Genomic DNA, 20,818 nt, shown 5'->3' with positions numbered 1-20,818 from the left:
TGCTACCTCATGAGGAATATATGGTTCAATTACCTGGAGTCTAAATTGAAAGTGATAGTGATTTAAGCCTTCCCAATACACCAGCCACATTCTGGCAAACAGTCTTTTCAAGGAGCTATTTAAAAAAAAAAAAACCCTGCTGGAGTGTGAGACACAGGAGCGCCATTGATTTTCAATAAGATCCCCTAATGACCTGGCCATGGTTTGATCCACGCTGTCATTATGGGCTGCTGCCATGGGACAGAAATGTGAGGCGCACGGCACAGAGCAGAGAGATGAGTAGTCGAAGCGTTATCAGGATGAATTGGCCATCTCTAGACAGGCGGCGAGCGCAGGCCCCGTCAATAACAGGACGGGGGCACCTCAGGACTCCCCCAGCGGCCCACTCCAGAGAGCCTTCTGGCCTCATTAGAAAAGCAGATGAGTGGTGTGCATGAGGAGAGGAGCTTCTTCTCTGCCATCCGATAGCCTCCCAACTAAGCGTTGCTCCCCTTAATGAGTCCGGACCGCAGGTCAATATGCCGCTGGGCTGCCAGTCAATACCGGTTACCTGCAACACAAACACTCAAAACCCGCTTTCATACAAAATCAATGTTCTATTAGTCCACCCTGTATTGCTTTGGCCCAATCCCATTGATTCCCTCTGAAGAGCTCTGGAGCCCATGTATGACAGATCATGGACAAATGATCTGATGGCCGGGGCCACTCGGCTGGCCCAGCTCGGCTGTCTTTATGATTTCAGAGTAATAGCTCCCCATAAAATGAGAAAACAATGAATTCTGAAAAACTGAGGCAGAAGCGTTATTGGCAAAGCTATCAATCACATCTAAAATATCGCTCAGTAAGTTTAACGCGTAGACAGATTTACTACTTGTTTACAACAAGATGAAAGATAGGCTGGAAGTGATTGACATTAGGTCCAAACTTTATTCCTTACATTTTAAACCATTAATGTTCATTTTTTCTTTTTTTTGTTTCCACGCCTAAAACTCTACTGTTTTTTTGTATACAAGAGTCTAAGAAAAACAACTGCACAACACCACAAGGTTGACAGATAAAGTCCCGTAGATGACCACCGAAACAGCGTCCTTATTTTCTGCACGGACCTGGTCCGTTTTCAGACTTGGAAGTCTTTTTAATCATCCCGATGATTTCATTGGTACATATGAACAATGTGCTAAATCAAAAGTTTCTCTCATCTTCTCCAGTATTGTCAGCTTGTTCCAGTAGATTTCTTCTGTTAGGGTGCTGTGTGCTGCTTTGCATAGATTGCAGACGATCCATCCAGGCTTCCGTACAACACCCTCCCCGCAAAATTCCAATCCATTTCGTCGGTTGTTTGACACCATTTTGGACAGGCAGGTGACTCCGCGTTATTTGATTTCATTTCATTTTTCTAAAAATGGTTAAAAAGACTAATAAATTTACAATGCAATCTTGCAGCAAAGAATATCAACAGGTTATTTACATCAGTTATTTTTTTTTTTTTTACAGAGACTGAACAAACAGTATATATAGAATCACACACACATATGTGCGTGTGAATGTATTTATCTGCATATCTCAAAGGCAAACCAAATGAACAAATTAAGTCGATAATGTAGCAATGTACATCATTGAGGATATCCAGGTACTATGAGGTCAAATTACTGATGGTTGAATCATAAGTCAAGTCTTTACATCATCAGAAAGGATATGTCTCACAATAGACTGGGATAAATATTGTAAAAGGCAGGACGAATGCACAAAATACATAAAATTCATAGAAATCATATCTATACATGGAACAAGGGTAGGAAATGTACAAACTTCTCTAGGACCTTTCCTTTCAGCACAAAGCAGAAATAAGGTATTGGATTAATATATTAATAATTATCAAATATTTAAGTCGGAAAACAAACTCACACGTATCTGTGTTTTCTTTACCGACGTTATTGAACATCCAGTCTACTAAAAAATAGCCATGGCATGTGCTTGGTTAGCCTTATGCACCTTTACTTTGTACAATCATACCCTTTCCCTTAGGGGGGGTTGGCGCTTCTTGTTATTTCCCACTCAAGAGAAGTGAAGTTTGTGAGTTTCCGGAAGCTACCGAGCCTCGACTTCTTTGGGGTTGCGAGATGGGGAATAGTCCCTCGGGTCCTGGGTGGTGAGGGGGGTAGTCCTCCTGGGCGAGGCGGACCTGGCGCTGCCAGCCGGCACAAGAGGCGGGGGTGCACTTAGTGAGGCGGTAGGCGGTGTTCTGTTTAGGGGTCCGTTGTGTCCTGTAGACGGGCTGAGTCTGGGGTATGGCATGCCACCTAAGTGGGACATAAAGGGGGGCATGTGGGGGAGGTGCCCCTCCATTGGGGACTGGTGCAGCTGATGGAGGCGTGCTCTGTCCAGCTCCTCCCTCAAGTGGAGGCGTTCTCGCTCCTCTGCCTGTTGTCGCATCCTCTCGTGCTCCCTGCGAACCTCCAACAGATGCTCATGGTGAGAGTAGTCGTGAGCCTCCCTCTCGCGGTAGGCGCGCTCCTGCTCGTAAACGCTGGGGAAGCGGTGTCCCTGCTCGGCCCTGAGCTGGAAGTCCATGCGCCGCTGCAGGTCCAGGCTGCGGTAGGCCTCTCTGAGCGGGTCCCAGGGGAACGCCGTGTGTGGCAGGCGCTCTCGTCCTGCCAGTGGACTCACTCCCATGAAGGGAGCCATGCGAGCTCTGTCCAGTACGTTGAGGCTGCCCATTTGAGGCATGGCGCTCATGGAGAGAGGAAGAGAGTGCGACATAGGGACGCCGTGCAGGCCTGGTGCTGGGATATCACTTCCGCGGGGGGAAGGAAGATGAGGCTGCTGCGACAGAGGTGGGTGGTGGTGGTGAGGGTTTCCTGGTTGGCTGACAGGTGACGGGAGGACCTGGGCTGCCGGTTGGGGCGCTGGCTCTGAACTTACCACCATGACCTCCTGCTCTTCCTTCCTCTCCTCCTTAATCTTCATGTCATTTTTCACTTTGTGGAGGAGCTCGGCAGACGTGGGCTCCTTCCTCTCACTGTCCTTGATTGCAGACGGAAGTCCACCGGCCATCTTCATGCTTTGTTCATTGATCATGGCCTTGGAGTAAGGAGAAGGAGAGCGCTGAGGGGCTTTGATCGAGTCCTCGGAGGCCCGTCTCTCCAGCATCTCCTTCCCTGGTGAGCGGCTCTCCTTTACCTTTACATCCCCCAGAGAAGACTCCCTCTGTCGTTCTAGTAGTTCTTTCTCTGCCTCACGGACCCGGTCTACGCTGCCGCTGTGATGCCGACCTGAATCGCTGGAGTTCTGGCTGTTGGAGCGGATCAGGCTGCTGATCTGGTAGCTGACTGGCGCTGAGGCAGGTGAAGACCGATTTGAGTGGCGGTTTCGATCCACAGAATCCCTGTAATGGAACAGTTTTGGTATATTAGTAAACTGTTACATAAAAACCTTTTCTACTAAAAAACAAAAAAACAGAAAAGCCAATCAGCTTCTTACTCAAAATCTATTTTTATTATTTGAACCCACACCCAGAACTGTCAGGGTTTCTTCTTTCAAAGGTTGTCTCACAGTTATTTGCATTATGTGCTAGTCAAATAAAGGAAGGAACTATGGATCACTTCCTATGAACACAACGAAAGCTTAACCTCTTAACAGCCACCTCATTTTGGGCAATCCTGGCCTATTTTGCATACCCAAATGGAAAAGCAAATAACTTAGAAACTGTAAGCCCAAATTACATGTGCAATACATTATTTGAAAGCTAACACTCTCTAGTTTCCTAATATATAAATTTAAAATTTGGTGACACAGACCAGCCTGCATCAGTTCAAACATGTCTCAAAAATAAAAATTGCAGACCTCTAGCTATAACCGTTCAACAGCTGTGGGGCATGGAACTTTAGGTCCACCGACTAGAGAACTAGAGAAACACTCATGTTTTTCTAATGATTGATAGTTACTCTTGTTCTGTCTTGTAGTAAAGCTTCCCACCTTACACTACACCCCCCCCTCTCTTAATGTATTAAATCCAAGTATTAAAGACTTTCACAGTTGCAGGTGTAAAAGATCCAGCACCTACTACTTCATGGGGAGTGTTGGCCTACTGGTTAGTAGTGTTGCACTGATACCAATACCAGTATGGTGCGGGGTGCAATCCAGCACTAAAATGTTGGTATCGGCAAGTACCAACAAATAGGGCACAGATACCATTTTGAGAGCCAAAAGTTTATTCAACTTTTGTCACCCTTTTCAGGTAGGCAATAAAAAGTTCTACTGGATTCACTTTGTATTAGTCTTTTTCCAAAGCCATGATGACAATTATTTTACATCCAGGTAGTATGCATTGTTCATATATATATACACACATATCAATTTCAAACAGATGGTATTGCTATGGTATCGGCCAATACTGCATAGCCAGGTATCAGGCCCTAAAAAATGGCATCGGCGCAACAGTAGTGGTTAAAGCAGTATGCTTGTGCTCTGAGAAGGTTGCAGGTACCTGGTTCGATCCCCACAGCCTGCACTCTGGGTCCCTGAGCAACACCCTTATCCCCACACTGCTCCCCAGGCACCACACAATGGCGGCCCACTGCTCCCCCAGGGGATTGGTTAAATGCAGAGTTCATTTTGTTGCTCTGTACTTGTGACAGTGTAATGACAATAAAAGCTGTTAGAAACCTCCTCTATCTTCATAAAAAACCTTGTTAAAGCCTAAAATCCTGAGAATGTTAAATATACTTCTCCATTAATTACGTTTTTTTCCCAACCATTTTATAATCCTATAAGGTGTAAATTCCAATATTTCATTAATTCTCCCTCAGAAGTCAAATGAGTTGAAGCAGAGATCAGTTTTGTCAAGATAAAGGTAATTAGCCTTAATGTAAGCCACAAGACCCGATAATGAAGCAACCTATCAGACAGACACCATCTTGGCTGATATCACTGAGGTAGAAGAACCCACTGGAACTGTAATTTTCTTAGGGTTCATTCTTCATTCTTTTTGACGCTGGCGATTTCCAGACGGGTCCAGTGCTGTAACTCAGTTTACCTTTTATCTGTAAAACTGTTTGAAAATTGTTTCATATAAGAGGGGTTGTTTGAGGTGAAAGACTCATCACTCCAGGTAAAAACTGGAAATAACCTCCAAACACTTAAGGGGGCAGTAGCCTTCCTTACAAAGTGTTCTTTCCGTCCAATCTGGAAGCGAAATCTCACTTCTCAGAATTACAATGGATGGGCAGAGCAGCACAGCAGTTGTTGCATTGGTGAGGCAGGATATTCCTTTTAAATATCTCCAGTGTTTTTTATTATGAGTGGAAGTTACAGGTGGGATTTCAGTGGATGAAAGTCTGCAGGGGTCTGATCCGACCCCCAAGGTTTTGCAGTCTTTGGAAATTCTGGTTTTGCGCCTAAGTCTTGGAGGGCAAACATTCAAAAACTACCTTCTTGAAAATAAGCTAAGCCTTCCAAACCAACGTAGGTTTAAAGTCCAGGTACCACCATATTGGGGCAGTAGCCATCTCCAGATTTACCAAGTAAATAAAGCCTTGAGGAATTTTCTGCAATTTTTTTGAAAATTTGCAACCAAAGGATGGATTAGCAAACTAAAGGCGTTGGTATAATTTCTTTCACCACAACAATTTGTTACGTCTGCATCGTGATTTTGAAACGGCAAATCTGTTTTTTTTTGTCTAATAGTCCATTTAGTGTTTGGGTTTGGCAGAACTGAAGGACTGAGTTAACTTCATTGCACTGAGCAGAAGTTTAATGGAGGAAGGATATTGGTTTGGGGCTGCTTTTTTTCTGGTTGAGCCTGGCATCTCTGTTTCTGTAAAGCAGCTATATTTTTTGGGGTGTTTTTTATGGCACTAGGTGCTCATTTTTAGGAGAGTAGGCTGACAGGAAAGGGGGAATGAGAGAGGGGGATAGACATACGACCAAGGACCACAGGTCGGATTCAAACCCGGGTCAATCGTGTCGAGGACTAAAGGTTTGTGCGACAACGGAGGGACATCGGTGCGAGAAAGAGCGGGGATCCAGCCTTCTAGCTGGTCCATCTTCACGAGTCATTTTCCACAATGGCGGTCATCCAAACAAAACAAGCCAGTAAGGTATCAAACAGGAAATATTCATAGTGTAGAGCGGATGTAGATTTGACCAATCAGAGGCCTCCTGTCTGCGGTCATCCTCAATTTTGGAGAGGTGCACCAGAGCGTCTGCAGTAGGGGCACATTTGCATTAACTGCGACACAAGCAGACGAACTGGTTTCTGAGCATAAATTAGCCTTAAGGCCTCCGTACATGGGTCGTGTGCGCTAACCACTACGCCACAGAAGCATGTTGTTGAATTATTTCACTCTATATGTGGTGAGATCATTGAAGCAGTCTCATTTAGGAGTCCCTATACTGTGGAGCTACAATTTAACTTGTGCTCTAGTCTGCATGGAAATATGGGAGCTTCATTATTACCAGATTGGTTCCTTATAGAGGCATCAAGCAGAACTTTAAATGACTCCATAGAGTTAAACTTAAATTAGTTAAACAGCAAATGCTTGTATCTGTAATCTGAATGTTTAAGTTTCTGAGAGTATTAAAAACATGCCCTCCTCTCACCTGTCCTTATCCTTCTCTTCTTTGCCGATGGATGAGTCTCTTTTCTCTCGGTCCCTCTCTCGCTCTCTGTCCCGCTCTCGGTCATGGCTGTTAGCCGAGCTACTTCGCTCAGCCTCTCCAGCTTTGGGCCACTGTGGAGGGGTGGGGAAAGATGGCGGTGTGCGACGAAGCCTGTTCCAGGTGTCATGGTGGGGGCTGCCAAAAGTGGGCAGTCCTCCTGGCCCTTCTTTGGAACCAAACACACTATTGGACCCTGAAAGGAAGAAGAAAAGAGAAAGACATGGGACTCCGTCAGTTAATTGGGCACAAAAACCTTCTTGAGGACACATAAGATGAGAAAGACTGGACAACAAAAGCTGCTTTTGTCTTTTGTCTCTGGAGGTTCCCTCCCCGAAGCTGTTTGGAAGAGTTAGAGGTTAATGGCTCCCCACAACACAGGCTTTACTTGGGCTCTTAAAGGCCTTCACCCCCCTCCTCCTCCATTTTTTCTGCAGCGGATGAACAGAGGAGACTCACTTGCCCTCTGGAGAAGAGAGTTGTGAAAAGCCAAGGGAGACCTTAGCATTCCACAGCATGTCTATTCCAATCACATCCATTTTCACAACAGGGTGACTGATTTGGCACACAGAAACAGGAGGGATCATGAAGAACAGAGAAGAGCATGGACAGAAGGATGCAAAGGGAGAAAAGAGAAAGCCCTCCATGGAGATGCAAAAGGGGCTTGTCAAATAATTAATAGATGAATTGCCACCAAACAGCAAACCTGGCAGCAGCGCAGTCACATTAAAGCCAGGCGGTTGGAAACATCACTGATGGATGGAGTGGAGGCAGGGAGGAGCTCTTCTGTGTTCTACTGGTTTGTCGGGCCTCACAGGGCCAGGGTTCGCTTTGACACAGAAACTAGAGCTATGTGTCTTCTGCCTCCCCTCCTTGCTCTCCCTTCTGTCTAACGCTTCCCTGCTCTATTCTGCTTCTGGCCACAGGGGGCCCGATTGAGAAGAGGAGGGGCCAGTGGTGGAGGAGAGAGGGGGGGCAGCGCTTACCAAGCGAGGGGTTGCCTAATCCTCCGAAGGCACTGGTTGAAAGGTTGCCGAGGCCGCCAAAGGAACTGGAGCGACTGAAAGGATCTGCAAAATGCCAAACAGGGATTAGCAAAAGGGGGAGCTGGTTAGCAGTACTCACCCCAACACCAACCCGTTTCACTCAGCTTTTCTCTTACAAGCGAGTTTTGTTTTTTTTGTTTTTGTTTTTTAGCGCTGCCATCCTAACCCCCTGCCTGGTAATCGTACAGTAGCCAGGACCCTGGATTTATTGCTAAGTGGAGCTGGCTGGGGCAAGAGAAACATTTCTCTCTGAAGAAGGATTTAGTTTGGACTTTTTAGAGCAAAGTTGGAAATGGTCTAATGCTGGACATGGAAATTAATTCAGCTTAAATTAAGCTAATTAAACTGGAAATTTGATGACCGTTTGACTTCAGTTGAGTATAGTTTCATTCTACCAGGGTAACTTATATTTATTTGTTGATTTTTTTAAAACATTTTAGAATATTTTTATTTTTTTTCTTAAACTCAAAACATGAGTTTAATCTCCACACATACATTTGGAACTATGGCAGTAGTTCATTTAAATCAATTCAAAATATATGTTTTCAATTCAATCCCAATTAGTTCCAAAAAGCTGTCATGTCCTCTCTGTGTTATGTTCTTGTTTATATGTCCAGGTGGAGTTGTTAGAGATGATACTGTTAAATCCATCACCGTAAACTGCACATCTGCTCGACTAATCCAGCTGCTAGAAGTCAGCAGAACTTCTGAACTACACTTGAAAATGACCCTGAAATCAAAATGATAAACATCTTGGATTTAAATGACTCCCTGGTTATAAACACCAGTCAAAAACTGGGAGAATGAACAGAGAAAGCATGGAGAGAAAGAGGAGATACATGTATAAACATCTGTCAAAATGCTGTTACTTACACTTACCTGCCAAATGGCCTGGAGGCAGGAAGCCACTGGGATGGGGGGCGGGGCCATATGGAGAGGGTGCTGGGTGTGCAGAGCCTATCAAAGCAAACAGATGGATATACAGATTAATATTAATTGTATTTTCTATTAAACTTTTAGAAAATCTCAACTTCAATAATCTGAAGCATAAATATAGCCGTTTTGAAATCTTCTAAACGTAGTTTTTACATGCAGTCAAGTTTAGGGTATTCAAAGAGGGATCAAATTACTTCAAATAACCGGAAGGTCAACAAAATCGTAGCATTTCTCTCTAATACTTTTTGAACCTTTAACATGTTTTCATCATTACTTCAACTAAAAAAATAAAACAGTTACCAGATATACTCCTATGTGAAACAAGCACCAACAACACAATATGTATAGCTATCAATGTAAAACGCAAATACATTGATATTTTTAAAATGTCTTATTAAATGGCAATGCTTACAAGTTATTCTTTAAGCGATTGATTAGCTCAGGCTATCCTGAACTATCTCTATAGTTGTGCTGCTATATGCTTAGGGTGCTGGAGGACATAGGTACCACTTTTCCTCACTCTGCTTCATTCTCCCTCTATTCTCCAATTCTTCAGTATTTGTTAGTAGCTTCATTTGGTCTGGTCATGTTTGACTGTAGCACCATTCGGGACGAAACCAATCAGCTGGGTTGCTGCTACCAATATCTTCAATTATTGATAATAGAATTGGGTCTGCTTTTCAATGTTCAGTCATGTATCCCTCCTAAACATCTGCTTTCTTTTATACCCTTTGGCATGAAAACCAGCTCAGAGCTCATCTTCTTAACTGTTTCTTTCCGATACAGAGCAAGTAGCTACTTTACCATTATCTTTTCTATCATTTAAAGCATTTATGCATCAATGCTTCAATGTTCTTTTTTTTATGTCTGATTGTGTCTCCTTTAATCCCCAGTTGTCCTGAGCAGAGGGCTGCTCACATCGAGCCTGGTTCTGCGGGAGGTTTCTTCCTGTTAATTTCCACTGTTGCTGCATGCATGCTCTGTGTGAGGGATTGCTGCAGAGTCAGTGACACAATGCAAGCAAATATCTACTGTCCCTACATGCTCATCCAGGAGAAGAGGATCCTGCAAACACTTGGTTTTCCTTAGATAGAAAACTTTTATTAAATCTGACTGTATGATCTGATTTAATTACCTTGTAAGGTACCCCACGATAACATGTGTTGTGATTTGACACTATGTAAATAAATTGAATAGAATTTTCCAGTAAATATACTCCCTGGCTTTTTTGAAAATTATTACCCAATACAAACATCATACAACATTTTTTTTGATATAGGAATTGTTTTAAGGCAGCAGCAATATCTTGGAGAATTTCAGACTAACCTTTAGGAACGTCTACTCTGACGATTTCAGTGGAGATGAAAACCAAGGCTTAAGCTCAGAGGGGATCGAGCGTTTTCTGTTGCAGCTCCAAAACTTTGGAATGGATTGCCGCTGCAAGTTAGACAGGCCACCTCTCTGTCTTATTTTAAAACTCTTCTTAAAACCCACCTCTTTTCCTTGGCTTTTGACACCATGTAGAGTGTTGATTTTATGTATACACGTGTTGATTTTATGTATACACATGCATATTTTTATCCTGTGCGGGCAGTGCTTTTATTTTTTCATTTCATTTACTTTTATTTATTTTATCTTTTTCTGCAGCACTTTGGAAACCTTGTGTTTATTGAAATCGTGCTATATAAATAAAGTGGATTGGATACCGACTATAGGGATGAAAATCACTTGACTAAAACTATATGATGCTTAAACCTTTTTTTCACAGAAGCTCATTTCAAATCTCCTGACATCACCTTTTAAACGCACCAACATTGTGAATCAATGTCAGAAAATAACTGTGAATACAAGCATCACAAACATGCTGAATAACACTCCAGGCTTCCTAAGTTATTGGCTAATGAAAACCATTAACATGCCATTCATAATTTCCTTTTATTGCACAAGTTACACATCTCTTCTAGAATCTATAGCCGTTAAGGAAGGTCAGTTTCTGAATGTGCAACTAAATGGCTTCTTTTCAAAAAAATGTTACTGTTATCCACCATATCCCATGAATTGTTAATGAAAGCACCAATTATATGAGTCTCGCTGACAAACCGCTGCATAATTACCAGTCAAAGGCCATTCTCCTTTCTGCTGCCCCCCCCCGAACGCAGGGCAAATCAGTCAATTACCCAACTGAGGGTAATGCATATTCATATACAAATCTGATTCCTTTACTGGCAAAACATTTGCTGCAAAAGCCCTACAATTAACTGAACAATACACAGGAGAGAAGAAAATCCCACTCTGTTTCATCTGTGCAGTTTTTTTTAAATGAATTTAGAAGTTCTTATTTGCATAAAGGCAAACACTAGACAGGAAAGCTGCAGTAATGAAACCAATTCATGAGTTTTTTTTCCTCTTATTTCCCTAAATAAGGTTTAAGTTTCTGGGATGAGTGCTCGGTGCTGACCTGTCGAGGGGAACAGGGGCCGTGCTAGGTCATGAGGATACGGGAACCCTGGGAAGACTCCTGGGGCCGGAGGTCGGCTGAACAGGTCCAGCTTCCCATTCATGTCCAGTTTGTGTGGGTCCAGCTGCATTTGCTGAAATTCAAAGAGCCAGAAACAATGACGCTCAGACAAAGAACAGCTTCAAGCATTTTCCGGCGACACAGTAAACAGCATTAGTTTTCAGCTGCAATAACAGAGAGAAAGAGATCTGTTGAAGCCTCAAACACAAACAACGGCTACATGTCTCCACTTCTGGGCAGCTCTGTCACAACATCTATGTAAGCTGATTAGAAACACTAAATCCTTGATGACAAGGGTCCATGGCCCAAGAAGGACTGACACCATATGTCCAATAGCATTAGCAGAGAATCCCCATGGGCAGAACAGACTATCCTTCCCTTTCATGAAGAATTTCCACATTGACTACCCCAACTATTTGATTTATAGCAAGCAAATGTATGTATTAAACATTAGATTTTAAAGGATTCACATTTAATTTCTAAAGTATTTTCTTTTTTGTGCGTGCAGCATTTTTTTAGGCTTGGGCCAAACTCTGTATTGTCTTTATGCTTTAAAGTTGTTCTAATGAAATTAATGCATTGACTGGACATCTATCTCTCTACTAAAAATCTAATCTCACTTTCCACTGTTGCTATGGACTGACAGCTGGCAGAAACAGAGATGTTTAAAAATATTTCCAGTTGCAAAACAATACAAAAACTTAAGAAATACTCAGTCATAGTATGGATATTAAGGGAGTTATTTCACAAATCTTAACCTTCTGTTTGTAAACTACTGTTTATGTACCTTGTCTGTTTAACAGCTAGCAGTAGGGGTGGCTATCTGAGCAAATAGCCTGACTAATTAACCAGCAAATATAAGACTGTAATAAGCAATTAAAAAACAATTGTTTTCAATAAATAAAAATGGTTTATTCTTTATAACTGTTACACTTTACTATTAATTTATTACTGTTTTATTAACTTAAATGTGACACAATTTACATATTTTAATAGGAATCATAATCCATTTATTTTCTAATATGATTTAGCTCCTGTAGTTAACCCTTTAAAGCCCGATCCAAGAATAAAACAAAACAGAAAATTACTTTTTTTTGTTTTGAATTCCTTATTTGCCCTTTTTACAAAATATGTAAAAAGAAAAGACAGAAATACATTTTTTATATTAATCATTTATTACTATGCGATAAGTCAAGATTATTTTTTGTGTAGTCTTCTACTGGCTGTTATCAGGTATATCTGATTGTGTTCGATAGGATTTTGAGCAAAGTTTTTACCATTAAATTATGCAAAAGGTATCAGATGCAAAACATTTCAGAAACCGTATGTATCAAATATGACACATTTGGCATTATAGGGTTAATTTTGGTTCACATCTTTTTGCTCCAATCCAGTGAGTTCTTCGTATTTTTCCTCCTCGTATAGCAGCTCTGCCAAGTCTTTTCAAATCAGCAGCATGTTTGTTGATGATTTAACAATAGCAGAGTAGGCTGTGATCTTTAGTTGGTGATTATTTAACAATCACTATTACGCGTCTGGTTTGACATGCAATAAATTTCCTGGAAGACAGAATAGTCCATCTCACGCACCTTCATTTTCTGCTGGTGGTGGTAGATCTGCCATGCAATCTGGACATGTACTGCACACCACTTGCCAGGTTTCTAAAAGATTTAAAGAGAAACTACAGTCAGCCTCCTGGCTTTTTTATTTAACGAGCTAAAAATGAATTCTGGCATTAGAAATTTCTGGCCAGACAACAAAGTGGAAATCTGAAATTTTAACCAGCCAACCAATTTGGAAATATGGATCCCCTGACTTGAACCCAGTACAGACCTTATTTTAACCACAATCCTCCAAAGCCCAGAATCTGCTCGACTGGGACTTCTAAATGAGACTTTGTGGCCTGGCCAGAGAAACAATATTTTAGAGAGAAATGCACCAAGGTATTCACTTACCCTAACAGATGTCCTGAATGGATCACTCATCTGTATGGACAACAGAGGATCATTTATAACAGCAATTCAGACAAATGTCAAACTTTTAAATATAAAAACATGTTTTTAGATAGAATTTGAATTCTAAGACATGGATTGATCTGCCTTTCTGTTTTTTTTTACTCTGTCTGTGTAAACATAGTTAATAGCTTTTTACTGTGACTAACTTTCTTTTAAAGAGGAGTTTTCCCTTCGACTGTCACTAGCTGCAAGCTCAGTATGAGGGATTGCTGCAAAACAACACAATATCTGTCCGCTGTCTTTACTTCCTCCTCTAACAGTGAATAATTGGATGCAATCTACTGGTTTTCCTTAGGATATTTTAACCAATCCATCTGGATGATTTGATTGGATTGACTCTGTAAAGCGCCTAGAGACGACACGTGTTGCGATTTGGCACTAGATAAATAAAGTGAATTGAATTGAACGGATGAATGTCTTATGTGTGGAGCTTTTACCAGAAGCAGCATGATGGAGATGCTATCGGCTTATGCTTACCCGCGGATCCTTCTGCAGAAGTGTGTGAGGAACGGCTCCAGGACGGGCCGCTACGTCAATGGGATTAGAAGCCTGACGGAGACGACAGGAAAGATACTTGGTGAAACGAGACAGAACTAGAGTCTAAGAACAAGGTTTTAACATCTTTATAAAGTTCGGTTGCGATTTATACATTTCGTTATGTGAATTCTTACATTTTTGTTGATATCAGGAAGTGTACCATTTTTTTGTTTAACTTCTTACTCTGCATGTTAATACTTAATGATATAGTGAGTGATCTCCTCTCTGGTGTTTTTTCACCGCTTCTGCTTTTTTCTTGTAGGTATATTTCAGATTTTTTTGGGTTGCTTGGGTATTCTTGATTTTTAAAGTCAAGCATTTTTTAGTTTGACTCGATATGCAAGGACAAATTGCAGAAAATTACTGCTCCATGTAGACGACCCAAAGTTAGCTTTGGGTCGTCGTTAAGCACTGCTGAAGCATCTGAAAATAAAGTTAGATTAAACACAGACGCAACAAGTGCTATGTGAAGATAACTGTATTTTATAAGAGAGTATATGAGCTGCTCATCCAGGCTACGAAAACTGAAAAACAAAAATTGATGGCTGTTGGTCTTTCTGACCTTTTCCTACATCTGCTGCTAATATAAATACCTAATGCTGGCTTTAGTTAAGTAATTTATGTGTTTTTTCTTGTCTTTGCTAGACTTAAATCTTTGACCTCCGTTCTTCTATCCTTCATTGGTCCATGTAAAGCATCTTCTCAAACAAAAAATCTCCTTTTTCCAGAAAGACTTGGCCATGCATCAGAAATGTAAATTTTTTCCAATGCTTTACATAATGTAAATAAGGCACTATTTTACTCACATCCTTACTCGGGAAAGTTCATGTGAGGATTCAATGACTTTGGCACAAGTTGTGACAATTAAATTCTTAAAAAAAAAAAAAAAAAAACGCTTTATGATCCTCTATCTTTTTTTCTCCAGGATAAATATCAGACCCTGACCTTACTCAGTAACACTAAAACTCTCTAATCCGTAATTACTGCTACCATATAGCTGATGTTGATGTAAACCAAGAAAGCCTAAGCTCATCTCCAGGAATACTTAGCAGGGGCTTTGCTTAAGAGCCTTCCTAGGAGCATCTGGAGCGATCTTCGACAGAAGGGTCTCTCAGAGCCGGAGCCCACTGGGAATAGAGCCAGCAGATTTAGACCAGCTTTGATTGGTGTCTTACTGCAGGTCACAGCCTCTGAGTGCATGTCTGACAGACTCCCTCACTTTGGGCTGTCCTTTCTTTGCTTAGGGCTGAATTTTAATGTTGGTTCTTGTTTAGTCGGATACATTTTCTCTAATAAAGGATTTACATTTAACTAAATCAAAACATTACTCTGGTTCTCCAGTATATAAGCCAATGCTTTAAGCTTCACATCCATAATTAAAACTATAATTTTTTTAGAAACAAAGAAAGTAGTTGTTAAATTGCCCTGTGTTCTAACAGAGAGGATTAAAATAGATGTTTTACTGGCCTGGTTAACAACAAAAGAACACATTACTTTTAATAGCAGGGAATTTGGTTGTTAGTTCTAAAAGAAATGTTGACAAATACAGTGTGAATGATTTCTTAGAAATGTGAGAAAAATGCAACTAGCTGCTGAAAACTCTAAATCTGATTTAAAGTTCCCACTAAGCTCTAAAGTGGAAGACTATTTTACAGTTTTAAATAAAACAGGACTTCATTTGATCGTACATAACTTTTACTGATAAATGTTAGAGAGGATTTTACCTGAACTGGATTCATTTAATAGAAAAAACACAATGTAAAATTTCTAGTTAATATCTAGTTTGTGAACACACACAACAAAAGCAACAAAAAACATTTCCATTCTTTTAATCCTTCCATTTCTAACAGGGTTCTTGCCCGCATATGTCAGTGAAGCGGGGTTCTATACGATTGCTATGCAATTCAGCCCACTATGCTAATTTTCTTATAAGCGCATCGGCCCTTTGACTTACATCTGGGCTCCCCTCCCTCAGGGTTCTGTCCAGCACATTTCAGCACTAACGCTTGCTACACTCAAAGTTGTCGAAATCATACAGAATTTAGATCGACTTTTAATAAGTGCAATGTCATTATTTGGACATAGATGTTAGAAAAGTGCTGAACAAATGTGGAATCTGCGCTCTGCAGACTCCATCATCAACTCATCCTGAGCGCTTGGATGCAGGTGGAGACTTGCACAGAGAGATCAGGGCAACGTCTCTGAGTCTAGGTGGCTAGCCCAATTTACACTAACCTCTTGGAACCGCGTCGAGAGCGTTCAGAGTCACAGAGATAACTGTTAAGTATAAACGGAAAGCAACTGAACACAACCGAACTGCACTAAATCTAGAACCAGTTCATCAGCAGGACTCAGTACGGTTCAGTTGTGGCTCATTTCTCTGATAACAAAGAGCGCATGAGCAGACCGCGTCATCTCCCATTTACAGTCAGATGACTTATTTCATACCTTCTTCCTGCGTGTCTGGCTTTGTAATTCACAAATCTGTTCACCTGTTCAAAACATGAACTTCCTCTTAGCTTATTAATAATGAATGGCATCAAAAGAGCGTGGTGTGAGCTGGGATGATGCAGAGACTGAGGCTCTCATTGAAATTTGGGTAGAGGATGCTCTCCAGGCACATAAGTTCCTGAATGCTGTGGGCGCCGCCATTTTTGTTTGCTCAATTCCCCTATGAGAGCTGTATGAGGCGAGGAATTGTGCTAGTGCGATGTGTAAATAGTTGTAAGGAAACAAGCTCAGCACGGTTAACTGATCAAAGCTCGGTCCGAACTCTGGGATAGTGTAAATGGGGCAATAGTTTGCTATGCTCAGAAAAGAAATCCTGGATAGAACCCTGAAACTAAAATAAAAAAACGCAGCATATGAACTTGTCAGATCTCAACAGCAAAACTCTTCACTTATAACAGACTGAACAGCTTCTATTTCATGAAAGAATTAATTCTATTCATGGACAAATTAAAGCAGATTTTGTATATTGCAAACATGTATCTCAATCCTATTAATTAGAACCTAATATTGGCCTTTTCTGAGAAGCTAAATGTAGCTTTAGACCTGTATAATGTGTGAAAGATGACTTTCTTTATCCACCTGCAGTTATTTTCAGAGCTATGAGAGTGTAGTTTGTTCCGTTTTGCTGTCGAAAAACAAAAAAAAAAACTGTATCCTTATCATCCAGCAGCTGGTTTATCTTCAATAATGATGACTGTCTGTGTTTTATCCACTAAGTATTATTTCATAGGCCAGTCAACACAAATATTACTTCATACATTATGAATCGCTGATTCTAGCTAATGAGATTTCTTTAAAAGTTTCTAATTTTGGATGTGTGTGTTTGTGCACATGCTTCCTTCTTTTCTCAGCCTGTTAGCAGCTCGTAGGTGGGGATATGGGTCTGACCTTAGGCTGGAAGGCTCCCTGCAGCGAGCTGAAGGGTCCTGAGTGCGGGAGCAGCGGGGGCATGCCTGGCATGGTTGGGGGGTAGGAGGGGAAGAACTGAGGAGAACAGAAGAGGAAGGGAAACAAAGATATGTCAAAAAAAAGATTAAATCATAGAGGACTGAAGCATGAGCAGGCATAAAGCCAAGGCCACAATAAATGCCCTCACAGGCAACATTCAAATATGCCAAATATTTGATTTGCCAAAATGCAAAGCGCATATTTACACGAGAATCAGAGAAGGAACTCACGTTTGAATGTCTGATGAACGGATTGTCCAGTTTGGGGGTGTATTTGTCGAACTGTTGGAGAAAAGAAAAGAAAAAATCAGCAAACACAACGGCTCATACAGAAATCTTTTACAAGACGACAGATACAGTGAAAAACAGGCACTGTCAGGTAGATCTTTCATAAAACTGGTCCTAAGCCCTGAGGTAAAGCAGCTGGCCTGCACTGGTCATGGGTTTTTTTAAACAGAGCGACCGAGCATGAAGGTAATAACAATACAGCCCCTTCAGAGGACGGATGGGAAGAAAACTTCCACATGATTTTCCAATTAAAAACACAGACATCGGGTGTGGCAGCCTGTCGTAAGGTAAAAATCATGTCAAAACTACGCACCAGTGACAAAGACAAAAAAGCTTTTTCCAGCGTTAGGAAAAGCACATCTCAAATTAAATTTGGTGAAAAAGCAGGTCTGTTCACAGCATCATGAACGGATTATATGAGCAGCATGAGTCTCATTTGACTGAAGCTAAATGGAGCCATTTGCTTTGGTTAGGAGTCAATTTAGGACAGATCAGCATGTAACTGACAACGATCACAGAAGACGTGAAGTGAAGAAACCTTTCAGCTAGAATTTGCCTCATAAAAAAGAAATCTGTGGTTATACTGGGAAAATGTTTCCAATCATTTCCTGAACACACGTGAAGCTGAGGGAAGACATGAATGAGAACATTGTGGGCATGTTTATACCCTGACACTGCTCTTCTATTTCAAATGCTGCTCATTACAGGGAACAGTAACTTCACTGCCTTCCATAAACATAAAAACCATTTGCAGGAACTTTTTTTTAGAGTGTTTTTGTTGGCATATGGTTGCATAAAAAAACAGTGAAATTGATAATATAAAGCTGCTCAGCTGCTTCCAATCTTGGGTCAGGAGTCCATCGGTGTCACATCTGCACCTAGAGTCGTACCAGTGGGAACTATAGTTGTGTCTGTAGGGGTCGACTGAGGGGAAAATCCCAGCCAGCTTATTAAACAGCTACTCTGCATTTCTGAGGGTGCAGCTTGTTTAATGTTTGACACTGAGAAGAAGGCCGGACGCTTTATGGCCTTGTAAAAAGAGAAAAAAAAAAGGAAAACACAAAGTCTGGTCTTTATAATTTATGGTAGCTGTCACAGATTTATGGCAAACATCTTTGCCTAATTAAACCTTTATACTTCCATCTGATAACAATTCGGGATACTCCTCGTTCAAAGGCATGGCGGGGGGAAAGGCACGGTCAGTCTCTGCTACCATTTGGCAAGCCAGCTGCTCAAGGGCGTCAAGCAATAAACAAACCTACAGTGTTCATAATATCATATATTACCAGCATTAGGCTGCAAAGTTTAATTTAAAAACATAAAAAAATTAAGAGAAAGAGCAAAAAGAGGAAATTCAATTTATGCTTTTCACAGAAAAAAAAAAACAGCATCATCATCATCATCATCATCATCATCATCAATCTTCTTTCTCCAAGAAAATAAAACATTATTTCTCAGCAAAGTTAGAAAAAAGAAACAGCAGGTGACAAATAACGTAATTTCCATTTGAAATAAGACAAAAGAGGGATGGGAAAAAGAGCTTTAGGAAATATATATATACATATAAAAAGCTGGAATTAGTGAAATTGCTTCTTTCATCTTCAAAGGGACGACTGTGAACTGTACATAATTCCAACCATGTCAGGAATGAACAGCAGACCAGATAACAAAATGTGTGTTGGCTCAAAAACCTGCAGCATGCCTTCAGTAGTTATCCCAGTCTGCAGCGTAAACACCAGCACTTTGATTTCTAATGTACAGGATGGGAATAATCTTTGTAAGAGGCCTTAATGGGACCACAGGCTCTTAATCAGAAGGTCATGGAGTGATGGATTACATCTATTAAACTAATGCCGAAAAGCTACAAACAGGGACCCATCTGAGAAAGCCTGCCGGAGATCGGTGTGCATTGGAGATGATGAATGAATCGTTATAATCTGAGAGCTGCCAGAGTTGTAACCCGCCGGCCCCCACCTCTCTCTGAATTGATGGCAGTGGAGGCAAGGAAGCAATTAGAAAAGTTATCAAAACAGTTTTGCAGTGATGTCATCAACCTTTATCTGCAATGAAGTCATCAGAATGAGAGAGAAGCTTTGAATTGCAATCTAAAGACAAACACACATACATTAGGTAAAAAAAAAAAAAGAAAGAAAAGCACCCTGCATGGATGTGTGTAGTCTGCAGGAAGGCCTCCGCGCACACACACACACACACACACACACACACAGATGTTTAACGGGGCCTTTGTTGCTCTTTGTGAAAACTTCCATATGCGAGCGATTGAGGAAAAAACAAAAAAAGCCTTTAGGCGAATCTGCTGTTTGATCATGTGCCAAATCTAAGAGTAAGTTGGAGGGAAGATGAGTATTTAAATGAAATTATTCTCTGAGTCATCATGGTTGTTGGGGTGTGCCCAAAGTTGGATAAAGTTGCTCAGGACTGTTTTGTTGGGGCTTTAACAACCAAACCATGTAAGAAAGAGGGATAAATAAAGGGGATGCTCCAGGAGGATATTTTAAAGAAACAGTTTGTAGTTTATAAAGCTTTGGGAGATAAACTATAGATTTAATTTGAGGAAAAACACATAAAAAAGAAAAGGAGCGCACTATAAAGGAAGATTGGAGGGGTGACAGGTGAGTCGGTGGGAAGTAACGGGAGCTTTTCTTGTTACTTATCCTCACATTTCTGGCTTGGGTACGCACCATGGGGGGTGCGGTGGGCGGGGTGAGGATGGCGGCCGGGGGCAGACTGGCGGGGAAGGGCGTGAAGGTGTGCTGATGGGTGTGTTGGTGCTGGTGCATGTGCTGGTGTTGGTGAAACTCGGCCCTCAGGAGCGACACGGGGGCCAGCGGCGAAGCGGACGGCCCCCGGCCCCGCTCCGAACTCTGAACCAGGAAGCGGTTGTTCAGCTCCTGCCTCAGGAGGTCATGCTCTGTAAAAAAGGAGAGCGAGGAAAACCAAAAAAAAAAAAAAAAAGGAAAGAAATAAAAATAAAATAAAAAGGAAAGAAAAAAAAAGACGGGGGAGGGGAAGGAAAGGGGGACACAAGAAAAAAAAGGCACGAGCGCCCAGTCAGTCTCCACAACAAGGGTAAGAAAGAGAATAGTCACCTGGCATTCTCTGTTTCTCCAGCTCATGCTGTGAGGGTTTTCTACGTGGGGACTCATTGGTGGTGGTAAGAGAGTTGCCTGTGACAATGTGCCAATCAGAATCCCCGAATGAGGCTGGCAATACATGATTGGTTGGTTGAATGATATCAACAGGCTGGTATCTAAAGACAAGAAAGAACCGAGAGTCATCCCAGCAGAAAACACACACTTTTGGCCTCTATGAGATCATAAAAGCACAACTGGCATCTTTCTT

The 20,818-nt window shown here is 41.4% G+C and overlaps 1 protein-coding gene across 8 annotated transcripts in view; it reads right to left on the bottom strand.

Moving 5' to 3' along the window:
* Nucleotides 1-974: 974 nt before the first annotated feature.
* The window catches only part of LOC107087863 (autism susceptibility gene 2 protein-like), a 445,596-nt gene continuing 425,752 nt past the window's right edge, over nucleotides 975-20,818 (bottom strand). For 2 of the 8 annotated variants that reach the window (XM_015379659.1, XM_015379663.1), the window contains 11 exons: nucleotides 20,137-20,387; nucleotides 17,399-17,449; nucleotides 17,109-17,204; nucleotides 13,650-13,721; nucleotides 13,113-13,142; nucleotides 12,747-12,818; nucleotides 11,098-11,230; nucleotides 8,577-8,660; nucleotides 7,644-7,727; nucleotides 6,601-6,853; nucleotides 975-3,385 (listed from right to left, as the gene is read on the bottom strand). In XM_015379659.1, coding sequence (XP_015235145.1) covers nucleotides 2,089-3,385; nucleotides 6,601-6,853; nucleotides 7,644-7,727; nucleotides 8,577-8,660; nucleotides 11,098-11,230; nucleotides 12,747-12,818; nucleotides 13,113-13,142; nucleotides 13,650-13,721; nucleotides 17,109-17,204; nucleotides 17,399-17,449; nucleotides 20,137-20,387 — 2,423 coding nt within the window. In that variant the 3' untranslated portion in view covers nucleotides 975-2,088. Of the gene's footprint in view, nucleotides 3,386-6,600; nucleotides 6,854-7,643; nucleotides 7,728-8,576; nucleotides 8,661-11,097; nucleotides 11,231-12,746; nucleotides 12,819-13,112; nucleotides 13,143-13,649; nucleotides 13,722-17,108; nucleotides 17,205-17,398; nucleotides 17,450-20,136; nucleotides 20,388-20,565; nucleotides 20,727-20,818 lie in introns of all 8 variants that reach the window. The other 6 variants (XM_015379661.1, XM_015379662.1, XM_015379666.1 and 3 more) reach the window with 6 other exon arrangements.

Source organism: Cyprinodon variegatus, unplaced genomic scaffold, assembly GCF_000732505.1.
Source record: "Cyprinodon variegatus isolate N-32 unplaced genomic scaffold, C_variegatus-1.0 Scaffold197, whole genome shotgun sequence".
NCBI lineage: Eukaryota > Metazoa > Chordata > Actinopteri > Cyprinodontiformes > Cyprinodontidae > Cyprinodon > Cyprinodon variegatus.
The sequence above is the reverse complement of the archived record's forward strand: the minus strand, read 5'-3'. Positions and strand labels throughout refer to the sequence as shown.